General features: G+C 42.5%; 2 protein-coding genes across 13 annotated transcripts in view; one reads left to right on the top strand and one right to left on the bottom strand.

Annotated features, from left to right (window-relative positions):
* PPP1R13B (protein phosphatase 1 regulatory subunit 13B) overlaps positions 1 to 7002 on the top strand; it is a 93131-nt gene extending 86129 nt beyond the window's left edge. For all 8 annotated transcript variants that reach the window (XM_025197203.1, XM_025197202.1, XM_025197206.1 and 5 more), the window contains 3 exons: positions 2725 to 2891; positions 3917 to 4116; positions 5478 to 7002. In XM_025197203.1, the coding sequence (XP_025052988.1) occupies positions 2725 to 2891; positions 3917 to 4116; positions 5478 to 5519 (409 nt within the window). In that variant the 3' untranslated portion in view covers positions 5520 to 7002. The remainder of the gene's footprint in view (positions 1 to 2724; positions 2892 to 3916; positions 4117 to 5477) is intronic.
* A 581-nt stretch (positions 7003 to 7583) lies between these two features.
* The window catches only part of ZFYVE21 (zinc finger FYVE-type containing 21), a 30799-nt gene continuing 25302 nt past the window's right edge, over positions 7584 to 13080 (bottom strand). For 3 of the 5 annotated variants that reach the window (XM_025197209.1, XM_006018043.3, XM_006018045.3), the window contains 2 exons: positions 10305 to 10447; positions 7584 to 8385 (listed from right to left, as the gene is read on the bottom strand). In XM_025197209.1, the coding sequence (XP_025052994.1) occupies positions 8350 to 8385; positions 10305 to 10447 (179 nt within the window). In that variant the 3' untranslated portion in view covers positions 7584 to 8349. The remainder of the gene's footprint in view (positions 8386 to 10304; positions 10448 to 13080) is intronic. The other 2 variants (XM_006018044.2, XM_006018046.2) reach the window with 1 other exon arrangement.

The following is a 13080-nucleotide window of genomic DNA, read 5'->3' as shown; positions in this document are numbered from 1 at the left end:
GAGGGCAGGCAGGGGGGGGGGCCAGGCAGAGCAGGGATTGGGGACATCGGGGGACTGGAGCCGGGCAGAGCAGGGATCAGGGGCCTTGGGGGATGGGGATCAGGGCCTGGGGGGGCTGGACAGGGCAGGGATCAGGGGCCTTGCGGGGGGCAGCTAGGACTAGGCAGGGAAGAGATTGGGACTGTGCCCTGCCTCGCTTTTTTAAACTCCGTTTTTTTTAGACTTCTGGATATCCAAGGGTCTAATTTTCTCTCCGCGCTGAACAGAGCCCCCCAAGTTTGCAGCGCAGGGAACATTTGTTCATTCCCGCACATGTCTCTTGCTCCATCTCAAAGTGGTTTGAGAGGGGCAAGAGGCACGTGCGTGCTCATCTGCATGCGCCCAATGTGGTTTAAATGTTATATTCAAATAAATTCAAAGCTTTATGTGGAAAGAAATGATTGGTATTGAAATACTTGTAAAAATGTAAAGTCCAATACACAATAGCATGTACGTCCCTTACATTGTTTGTTTAAATTTAAGAAAAAAACCAAAGGCACTGAAAACTGTTGACACACTCATTTTAGCACACCCAAAGAACTGTGCATGATATGTCATGCTTTGGTTGTGATTTGACCTGCACAGCTCATTAGGTGAATTCATAACTTGCTTTTTGGTTTGGATTATTCTGTGAGTGTATTTACCGTCCTGTTTACAAATCAGTAAAACACATGTACTCTCTCATACACTTCCTAGGGATAATCACCTGAAAAACATTAATTACAACTTTGAAACTGCCAAGCTTGCCTAATATTGTATTGGCATCCATTCATTAATGAGTTTTATGAAACAATTAATTTTTAGAAATGGAAAATTTCCCACAGAAAAATAAAGCACTGGAAAATTTTCTGCCTTACATCTCTGGTTTAAGCTGATCGTTAATATCTAAGCACATTATTATCTAATAATTTTGTAATGTCTGAGGGCTAGAGAGCTTGCCATACTGAACTGTTTCTCTCCCTTTCTTTGTCTTCCAACTCCTCACCAGCAAACACAGCTCTCTGCCCTTTAAATCCAACAGCTTTGCAAATTGTCACTTATAGATTCATAGATTTGTAGATTGTAGAGTCGGAAGGGACCACAATGGATCATCATGTCTGACCCCCTGCCCCTGGCAGGAAAGAGGACTGAGGTCAGATGACTCCAGCCAGGTGACTGTCTAGCCACCTCTCTTGTAAGCCCATTCCAGATCTTGGCCACCATTGCTGTGAAAAATTTCTTCCCAATATCTAACCTAAATCCACTCTCAACTAGTTTACACCCGTTATTCCTAGTCACTCCCTGGGGCGCCCTAGTAAACAGCGCATCACCTATTCCATGTTGACCTCCCCTAATAAATGTATAGGCGGCCACAAGATCTCCCCTCAGCCCTCTCTTGTGAAGGCTGAAGAGATTCAGCGCTCTCAGCCTCCCCCCGATAGGGTCTATCATGAAGGCCACTAATCATGCGAGTGGTCCTCCTCTGGACCCTCTCGAGATTCCCCGCGTCCCTCTTGAAGTGTGGCACCCAAAACCGGACACAATACTCCAACTGTGGCCTGACCAGTGCCACGTAGAGGGGGAGCATCACCTCCTTTGATCTGACACTCCCCAACCTATAGGTGTGCTGGGGGTTCCTCCTTCCCAGGTGGAGTACCTTACATTTCTCTTTATTAAATTGCATCCTATTTCTCTCTGCCCATTGATCCAACCTGTCCAGGTCAGCCTGAATCTGCTCCCTGCCCTCCGGTGTACTAACTTTGCCCCATAACTTGGTATCATCAGCGAACTTGGAGAGGGTGCTCTCCACGTCCTCATCCAAATCACTGATGAAGATATTGAATAATATTGGTCTGAGGACCGAACCCTGCGAGACCCCACTGCCCACCTCCCTCCAGGCCGAGAAGGAACCATCCACCACCACTCTCTGGGTGCAGTCCCTAAGCCAGTTGGCCACCCACCTGACCGTGTAGGTGTCCACTCCACAGTCTGCTAGCTTCCTGAGGATAGGGTGCAAGACTGTGTCGAAGGCCTTCCTAAAGTCCAGGAAGATGACATCAACCTCAGCTTCTGCGTCCAGGCAGCGTGTGACCTGATCATAGAAGGCTACAAGGTTTGTCAGGCAGGATCTACCTGTGACGAACCCGTGCTGGTTTCCCCTCAGCATTGTTTCCCCTGCTGGGCCTTCACAAATGTGTTCTTTGATTATTTTCTCTAGCATTTTCCCAGGAATAGAGGTCAGACTGACTGGTCTAAAGTTACCCGGCTCATCCTTTCTCCCTTTCTTGAATATGGGCACCACATTGGCCCTTCTCCAGTCCTCAGGGACCTGGCCGGAGCACCACGAGTGCTCGAACAGCTGTGCCAGTGGCTCAGCTATGACACTGGCCAATTCTTTCAGCAGCAGTGAATGGAGGTCATCTGGGCCTGCTGACTTGTACCCATCCAGCTCCTCCAGGAGCTTCTTAACTATTTCAGAATTAACCGTAGGCAGACACTTACACTATCTCTATTTTCCCCCTTTTTGACTTTGTGGGGTCTGGATTTCACTCCATGTTATTTGACTTGGGCACAGAATGTCTGTAATATGACTTGTAAGATAATGTAATGCTCTGTAAATGTAACTTCCAGAGGGTGACTGATCCCTACATGCAGTTGTAGAATGTTTGGCTTTTTTTGATGCCTTCGTGTTTTGTTTGGTTTCAGGACACCTTTGCATTGCGCAGCTTCTTGCAATAGTGTTCACCTCTGTAAACTACTGGTGGAATCTGGGGCAGCAATTTTTGCTTCAACTATAAGTGATATAGAAACTGCTGCAGACAAGTGTGAAGAGATGGAGGAGGGTTATATTCAGTGTTCCCAGTTCTTGTACGGTATGTTGCAAAATGCATACACTCAGTAATTCCTACACACTCCTTTCATCTTCCCTAAAATTCAGCCCTTTCCTTTCTGACCCACTTACCAAGTCCTGTCCCACGCCAACTACAGCAGTAGTCTCTTTACATTATCGTTGCACTTCTGGTTCATTCAAAATGCCAGTGCTAGCCTACTCTGTTGGCTGTGGCATTGCTCATCTCATTCTCTTTCTTTGCTTAAGTTCCTTATGATTCTTTTCTATCATTTCAAGGGAATGTTTCCAAGATGGTAAGGGTTTGGCTGGTAGAGGGGAGTTGTCACATTTGGTATGGAGTTCTTATCGAGCAATCCTAAATTACAGATTTGTAGCAGCCCACGAGTATCTTAAAATCCATACTTGAGTTATGAGTAGCTCCACCTGTTTGGTGCACTGAATTGCTTTACAGCAGATAACCTGTAGTTTCAAAGTTCAATGCATATCTCACAGAAGCATCTTCCTTGATGCAGCAAGTTGAAAAAAAATTCAGGGACAAACTTTTCAGTTAAGAAAATATTTCTCATGTGTCCCACTGAAATTGTCAGGGACCTCTGGGCAATGCGATATTTATTACACTTGATCTGAGCCTTCAGGAGGCTGAGAAACAATAACCCGCAATACCTAGATGTTGCTGAAAGACTGACAGATTTTGGAAACAAGTTTGCTTAAGTGTGTGTATAAGACAAGTATGACACACTTTCATCCTTACTTTGACTAAATTAAAGCCATTAACATTTCTCTCTCATATAATCAAAACAAGAAAAAATCATATTCTCAAGATGTTCCAACAAATTACCCATCATATGTGGTGTTATGATCAAATTATATTACTGAAAGAATTTTAAAATGGAAAGTTGAGACAGCAGCATGAATGCAGTTTAAGAGCTGTTGTGGGCAAAATGAAAGTTTATGAATGTGCTACATTGAAGAGAGCCCCCAGATCCCAAATGCAGGTTGTTTCACCACCCATAATGTTTTTATTTACCTTTTATCTCTTGGAAACAGGTGTACAAGAGAAATTGGGAGTCATGAATAAAGGAGTAGTATATGCACTCTGGGATTATGAAGCCCAGAATAATGATGAGTTGTCATTCCACGAGGGTGATGCCATTACTATTCTGAGACGCAAGGATGACAATGAAACGGAATGGTGGTGGGCTCGCCTCAATGATAAAGAAGGCTACGTGCCTAAAAATCTTCTGGGGGTAAGTGCCTTCAGGTTGTTTCTTCCTTTTCCCTTTACCTCTGAAGTGGGAGACTAGACCCTGGAGGATCCATCTGCAAAATGTCTAGGTGCAATGGCTGCAGTGACAAAAAGCAGCCATCCTTCCCTGCCCCTCCCTCCCCCGCTTTTTAAGGGTCTGCATGCATTTTCTCTGTAACACTGTTGCTATGGGAAAAGACAGACAAAAACTAGGGGGTATAAATCCAGTATACTAACCAAAACAGAAAACTCAAAAGACAATTATTTTAGATTATAATTTTAATCTTTAACACAAGGGTATGAAAAGGTGAAATATTTCCCCTACATTGTTTAAATATATATTGGCTCCCCCAGTAAAACCTGATAGGCGGAGGACTGTTCTAAAGACAGATTAAGAAGAGTTTCTCAAACCTGTGGTGTGGATTAGTCCTGTAAACACTTTGGAAAATGTGTTCTGTTTGCCTGGCCACAAGCTAGACATAGTCACGGAGCAGAATGATGCAGTAAGGAAAGTCAGCATTCTTGTACAAAATGGTGGGAAGCCACTTCTGGCCACTTCCTGGCTCCTGCTTTAGAGGATTTAAAAAATCCAAAAACCATTAGCCTTGTTTAGATAAAGGACATGATGCAAAGATGGCTGCATCTTTTAGAGTTTGTTAGACACTATTATCTACCCCTCCTGTCCCTTTGTCTAATTAAAAAAATCTTTCATTTGAGGTTGGAAAGAGACTTCTTTTTTCAGTGCTTAGAAAGCACTCAGTACAGGAGGTATACTCTCCATGCTTTATAACACGCTTCAGATAAAAAGCCTGAACGATACGCTTGTAAACTGTATAATCTTACCAGTTAATTAACCTTTGGGACTTGATACCACAGGAGACCATCAATTTAGGATTATAGAGAGACATCTAGATGAGAGCATCTGATTATTAGATAGAAAGAGAAATAGACTTTTGTCCCTAGGGAATAGCCACCTTCTGGCAGATTCTGTAATTCCTGGTTGATTGTACCTTCTTTGAAAGCATGTCTTGATCACTGTGGGCAGGATTCCACTCTTGAAGGGCCAGTAGCCTGATTTTTAGAATGGCAGATCTGTTGTTTGCTGAGGCTTAAACCTTCCAGGTTAAATCTCCCATTGCCAACTCTTCCCTGAATATTTCACCGAATGTCTTTTTGAATGTCACTACCTTTCCAATAGGTTACAACAAAAAAATAAATAAATCAGGCGTTTAGGAGACTACCTTGCCCCTGAAACTTACTTTCTGGTGTACAGTTGACTTTTGTAATCAAAAGTTGCTCTAATTAAGCTAATGTATTAGCTTCATAGTAACAGAGACCTAATTTTGATTTTGTTTTTTACAGTTATACCCACGAATAAAGCCTAGGCAGCGAACCCTGGCTTGAACTCAGTCATATGGCAGTCCGATACATCTTTCTGGTAACTGGAAACTTAAAACATACACTGGAACCATTCTTTTAAATCGTATTTCACCTGGAGAAATAAAGCTATAATCTTTGTTTTTAATGGTGCTTTCTCTTGTTAGTGGACAGCATTCAAGGTTTTAAAATCTGTTGTTTGTAAATAATTATTCCATGTGATCCACTACTAACAAGGAGAGCGACCTACACAACCTACAGTATTTTGCCAACTGCAGTCTAAAAACCAAAACCACAAGTCCTAGCTATTGAAGGTTCTGTGGTTGGAACTTTCTGTCGAAGTGTTCAGAAGTGTCATTTGCAAAATGCAGATGTGCTGTTCTCTGTTCCAATCCCACAGCAACTGTCCCATGTCAAGATTTTAGATATTGTTTTTGTCTGACACCAGTGAAAGTTGAGTTTACTCATTACTGATTTAACTCCTTGAGTGCCAGGATGGAAAATAAGCTAAGTGAATAGTCACCAAAGCTTTATGGAGACTAGGATTTAAATATAGGAGTCTGCTTATATAACACTTACATTCTAATTTAGACATCCCAAAACTAAACTTCAGATATCGTAGCATCAAGATATTGTTTGCATTTAGTGACAAGCTAGGAGGAAGATCAGCGGTATTTGTACACCTTCTTGGAACCCCTACAGTAGTTCACTTAGTATTTATTTTCTTGATTTTCATCTCATAGCACCAATTTACCTCTACTAATTAAAACATTTCCCCTACTAACCACACGAATTTGTCTATTCTGGACAAAAAAAAAAAAAAAAGAACTAAACTTGCAGTTAAAGGGATTTGTATGTCTGCATGGATGAAAGTGCAATAGTTGAGAAGGGTAAGAGTCTGATTTAACTTGAAGTCTGCCTTAGTTATGGTAGGAAGACTTTGAAGGACCGAATAGAAGTGGAGAGAGTTGATTGTGTTTAGGTATAAGGTCAAGGAGAGAAAAAGTAACCAAGTTCACAGTAGGATTTGAAAAGTGATAATAGTCTGTATCGATGAGGACAGTTCCTGTGGTTCTTGGCAGCCCCACACCTAAAGCCAGGGTGAGTTATGCAATAACCTACGTCACAATATTGTAGTTTCAAGCAAACAGCACTTCACTGGAGTTTTAAATGTACATGGGTTTTATATACCAAAAGTATATTTTGGATTTCCCATAATAAGCTGTAGCCATGTTTCTTGCAATTTTTTCTCCCATTAAGCTGTAGGCCACTTTGCTTTAAATCTTCATGTACGTCTTGTGTATAATTTATATATCCATTTATGCAGTGCTGTAACATGCTTCTACCACAGGTTAGCATAAATTGTATATATTGTGGTGATGAAAAGTGAAAGGGTATTATTGTTAAAGAATTTGCTACATGAATGTGACAATTTCAAGACCTATGATGCACTAAATTTGGAAGAACATGTAAAATGTGCACAATAAAGTACTGCTAAGGCATGGCTGCATTTACGTGTTTGCATAATCAAGGACAAGGTTGTTTTTCTCCAACTATTAAGACTGGCTGAAGCTTATATCTACACTGCAAAAAGTAGTCTGCTAGTGGTGTAACAAAGAATTCAAGCCTTTGAAAAGCCTGGACTTTTTTTAGCTTTAGCTGCCGACACAAGTTACTTTGTCTTCACTGTTTTTAACAGAGTAAGAACCTGAGTTTGCAATTCCATCTTTATTGCACTGCAGACATACTTTAATACCCAACAGGTCATAATCACTCACTTACAAAATTTATTTCCTATACCTGAAGCAGGAAGATTTTAAAGACTTCATACACTTAAGTGGTAGTGAGGTCCAGCATTAGGCAGTATCAGGCTTTTCTACAGTTCAGTCCATCTCTGAACCATCAGGTGAACATATTTTCTAGTCTCATTGACATGAAAACAATGTACAGTTTAGACAGGAGGTGCAAAGTATGTGTTAGGACAGTAAGGAGCCCTGCAATTTTTATTGCTACTTCTGCTGGAACACTTGAAGCTGGTATCAAAGTCTTCATTGGTGAAGAGGTTTAACAGTCAATTCAGCATAGTGTAAAAAAGAAACGCCATCTTAAGTTTGCCTTTTGAATAAGTATGAATTCATTTATTCCATTTTTGTACATTTCAAACTGTATACAATGTCCAAATAACATTAGTTACAATTAGATTAGCAAAAGCAAGAGTTACCACAAGTAAAATATAAAATTTCAAAATCACTCTGGAAGCTTACTTTTCTAGAGAAGGGTGGTTCTAAGATCATGTTCAGACGCCCAATTTGTAGTATTTGGTGAAACTTTAAAAAAGTGAGAACCCAAAAAAAATGACTTCTATAAAATGTGATCTAAGGCAGATTTTATTGTACATGGATCTTAAACATTTGGATAAGAGGGAAAAACCTGAGATCTATACCCCAAAGCTATTCTCTGTAGAAGAGATATACAAATTTGTTTGCTGTTTGTGGCAAACACATACAATATACATAATTGGTGCTACAAAAAGTTGTGCTGTACATTTAGCTGTAGTGCACATCATACTTTCATAATAAGTGGCTAAGTGCCAAAGATTTAACAAAATATACAAAGTCGTAAAAGGTGAGGCTGTTTTAAAGCATTAATTGTATACATATTGCACACTAGATAAGTGAATACTCATGGTTCAAATACTCACATTGCATTTGCCAGTACTTACATAATGAACCACACCTGGAATACAAGAGGGGTCAATAATACCAAGTATTACCATGTGTCAAATATAATTAGCATAAGCAAGAAGCAGACTTTTCTTAGAGCTGGTCTCTTCTAAATCTCAAGCAACTTGCTGCTGTTATTGGTCCCGGGATTCATAAAGAAGTTTTGCTGCCTAGGATTACAAAAACCAACACATTGTTAGAGGGTGTTGTTTGCCACTGCAGTACCCAAAACATTAACTGAAACACTCTCCCAAACAAGACAAGCAGACAGTTTTTAAAACCTGGCCACTTTTCTCAGCTCTGAATAAACATCTATAGGAGAAACATTGAATGCAGTTCTAACTCGGCAGCATCAGCTTTTACAGCATCACTTTTTAAATTTAATGTTCTTTAGGGGTTAATTTCCACATACAGGATTTTAGTTATCTTTAGAACAGTTTGCTGTGACAGAAGTGCCAGGTGACTTATATAATTTCCTTTGGGAAAAAAGATTTAGTGATGTTGCCTAGGTAATGGCAATCTAAAAGTTGCTTGGATCTCATGCAGACATGCACCTTGTTGTTTTCCTTCAGGCATTTTTTCTTCCAGTACTTCAGCCTTGGCACTAGCACAGAAAAGAAACGGCTGCTGGGAGACCCCTTTTAAAATGCAAAGTGCTTTAACTATATGCCAGCCCCATAAGCAGTGATGCCAGCTGACCATGACACATTTCAGCATCCCAGTCAACAGTTCAGCTGCTGACACTGGCCTTTGGCCTTTCTTTCTGAGGTTCTCTACAACTGGTCCTCTGCCTAGGAACACTGTCAAGCTGAATGTTAAGTAGTTAATACATTATTCACCGAGATCCCTTGTGAGCAGGTCCCTCACCCAGCTTTCTTATTAAGGCCAGTTCACTCTGTCCTGGGTTTCTGGCCAGTTTATTTTTCAGGGGGAGAAAAAACTTGTCTCCACAGAAAAAAACAAGCATTAAAACAAACAAGTATACAAAACAGCAGCTTAAAGCCACAAGCCTGCAGTCTTTCCTCAGACCCTTCGTTAAAGATGGGACTTATTTTTTTTTATTTTACTCTTTGGAAGGTAATTATGAATATTAAACTAAGCTGCACAGGACTCAAACACTCATCCAACATCAACTCACTTCCATCTGCTCCGTACCCCTTTTTCCTTTCTGATAGAGGAACCCAACTGCCACTTTACACAATTCATTACAGCAGTATTCTCTTATAATTGGCATTTTAAGCATCTTTAATATGTCAGATGCATAGGCAATGCTAAGCTCAAAGAGCTCCAATATACAGGGGATATTATCTGCAGCATGGATTCAGATTTGGAAAGAGTTGTTGAAACAGGGATGAGGTTCTGGCCCAGACCATAAAAGGCAGCACAATCTCTTCTACATTTAGCAAGGCAGGTTTTGTTTTATAGGTAAAGACCTACCCCAGTCATGGCAAGACAAAGGCTGATTTTGTGGCAGCCCCACTCCTCACCACTGATTGGTGGAGGGGCATGGCAGCCCCACCGCCACTGCTGACTGGCAGAGGGCACCTTTACTCAGTATATGTTACAACTGTTTGCCCCGTCCCTTGCCACTGATTGTGAAACCACCCTCCACCAGTTTCACTACTGCTTTTTTCCAGCTGATTTTGCGGGAAGTCACAGCCAATGCCGGATTTCCCAGTCATAACACCATCTTTCACCGTTTTCACGAAATCCACAAAACTGTGATTTAGGTAGGTCCCTATTTATAGGCCAGTCTGATAGTGTATCCCTCTGGAACATCGTGTTTGTGACTTAAGTGAAATGAGATAAAAACTAATACAGTATTTTAGCATATTTTATAAAAGTTAGATTACTCAACTTCATCTCTGTTGAATCACCTCCAAAATCCTTTAGCTATTTGCAAAAGCTATTTATGTTATAGCTATTTGCAAAATTAACATTTTGGGATTTCCTTAGGCTTTCACAGCTGAGACTATATAAAAAATTACAGTATTTGAAACAGTAGAACAAGTGTTTGTTAGCCTTGTTTTCCATTTATCTGGTAAGGCAAATGTGTTCAGTTTGACTCTCTCCATGTCTTCTTACACACCTTATGCATAGCTGCTAGCCAGGCTGCTGAGAGCTTCTTATTAGAATTGAAGTCTTCAGTGGCAGTAAACTTCAGCTGTACAAGCTCCTCTGACCCTGGAGCCTTATACTGTAGAATCATACCTGTGGCACGAGTATTGCCTCCTGGGGGAGAAAAAAAAAACCCAAAGAAAAACAGTCTTAAACAAGGACTAGGAGAAACAGGTTTTAAACCAGCTAACAGATGTTCTCTCCATAACAACCAGGTAACTCATTCCTAAAACCATTTAAATATAGTACCTTAATTCAAAGCATTACTGTCTGATGCACTTGCACATTGAAAACAAAGACCACAAAAACACAGATCAGAATTTGTCACTCATTCAGGAACTTACTGCTGGATCCCAGCACTTACAGGCTTAGCAAGTTTAAACACCACACTCCAGCCTGCTGTGCTGAAGCAGCACATGTGTACGTTCTCAGCTAAAGTTGCTTTATTACATGGACCAAAAGAACCACTTTCTGGCTTAATATCTCTACCCATTTAAAAAAAAGTCTTAAGTGACATCCTGGTAATTCACTTCACACAGTACTGTACAGTTTGCAAATGAAGAACATTACTACCTCTCATCACTGCTGGAGCTTAGAAATTACTAGGGATCCTGGTTTTCTGTTTAAAAATTGCAAATTCTCTGATAAACAACCCAAAATCTGTGATTAAAATGACACACTGATATACAGATATAGGTTTCAACTGAACACAATGTTTTATTGATATATTTACAAATTTAAAGCAATTTGGAAGCCTACCAGTGCCTCAATCACTATAATAAAATACATTCTAAATACATATAAATTCTGGTATTTGATTTTGGGTTATCATGGAAAATCAGAGCTCCCTTTGCTCACAGGACATAGGTCCAGGGCCCTCACTTTCCAGCCCTGCTGGTACCCCTCACTCACAACCCCATCCTGCCTCAGCCCTGTTGGAGGGGGCCCTAGCTGCCAGGGATACAGGGCCAATGACCTGGGTTCACAGCCCTTTTCCCCCTGCAGCAGCACCCACACCCCAGCTGCCACCCACAGGAAGTGGAGTCTGCTGCGGTGAAGTGGAGCCCGTGGGGAAAGGGTGGGTGTGGGCTGCCCGCTGTGGGCTCAGGGCTCTCCTCCCACAAGGCCTCTGCGGCCCAGTAGGCACGGTGGGAAAGCTCCACGCCACCCTGGCGAGGCACCCTCTGCCTGCCCCACAGCAGCAAGGGGCACAACTCCATGCCACTGCCCCCCACTGCTACCAGGTGGGCAGGGGGTGCTTTGCCAGGGCAGCATAGAGTTTGCAGCAGCAAGGAGCTTCCCTGCCTGGCCCCACTGTGGCAGGTCCTGCCGACTGGGCTGCCAAGTCCCTGGCAGGAGGGCAGCAAGGTGGGTAGCCCCAAGTTCGCACCCACCCAGCACACAGATCTGGGGTGCATGTGCCCTCCAATGCCCTCCTGGGAGTGTACACAGTGGAGCCAGCCCCACCTCCTGCCTCCCAGACAAGTGGCCTGCAGCCCCATCCTGCTCCCTGGCCAGGCCCTGTAGCCACGCATCCCAGCCCTGGGCCCCAAGCTCCATGTACCGCCCAGCTGGGCAGCATCCCCAGCCCTGCCCAACTCCCTCCCTCCCCCCCTTTGGGGGCCTCAACCCCCCACCCTGCTCTTACCTCCAGGAACTGTTCTCCAGGCTGCCTGGTGGCCATGTGCATCTATACATGCACACAGCGCCCCCTACCTGACTGCCCTCCTCCTGCTCCCCCCCCAGCCCCTTGCAGGCTGGAACTCTGTCAGCCTGCAGAAAGCTCATTGCAAAACTCCAAAATCCATGTGCTTCTCCACTAAAATGAGAAATCTGTGTATTTTTCAGTTAAAAGGGAAAATCCATGTTTTTTTCCCCGTGGGAAACAGAAAATGCGGATTCCTGGTAGTTATTGTGCTCCAGCAGACTCCAGCATCATGTGCATCAGCATCCACATGCTGAAACATGTAGACAGGGGCGCTTTAGTGAAAATGTCTCCACCACCATTTTTCAGCGTGGGGACACTGATGCAAGTGATGCTCCAGGGCTTTATTTAAAGCAGCTCTCAGAGCTACTCTAATTAAAGTGCCCCTCCCCAAGCATGTCTATAAATGCCCAATGGGGGTGTCTACATGTGCACTTTAATACACATTAGCTTATGCATTAAAGCATCACAAAAAAACTGTGTGCTTTCGCTAGTAGGCATTAAAATAGACCAATGTGCCTTTTTCTAGTACCTCACAACAGAGGTACTAAATTGAATGTGCATTAGCAAAAGCACATTAATGAATGTGTAGATGTGCCCAATGATTGTCAGTTCACTTACAGCACAAAAGCATTTCCAGCCAGTACTCAGTTTTAACCTGATGTTTGATGACTGCATTGGTCTACAAATTGGCCCCATCATTGCTGTGTTTAAAGCACAGATGTACAATGAAACTGCATTATCAGCTTGCTCTCTGATTCCAAAATAATACTGAATCCGTTTCAGTTTCTGTCTGAAGTATCCATTTTACTATCTGGTAGGGCTGTACAAAGCTTTGGGTGCTGATTTGATTTGGAGGAGATTTGGCCTGATTCAGTGGCCAAATCGCTGAATCCGAATTAAGCAGGAGACCAAAGATCCAAATCAATTTGAAGCTCTCCGAATAGATTCAGAAAAGTTTCGGAGAGCTTTGGAGATTTGGGCAGTCCCTGATGGCTGCCACAGGGAGCTGGACCTGGACTCTGAGCTGGTAAGTAGGGGG

This window comes from Alligator sinensis, unplaced genomic scaffold, assembly GCF_000455745.1.
Source record: "Alligator sinensis unplaced genomic scaffold, ASM45574v1 scaffold85_1, whole genome shotgun sequence".
NCBI lineage: Eukaryota > Metazoa > Chordata > Crocodylia > Alligatoridae > Alligator > Alligator sinensis.
Note: the sequence above shows the minus strand (reverse complement) of the source record. Positions and strands in the feature narration are given on the sequence as shown.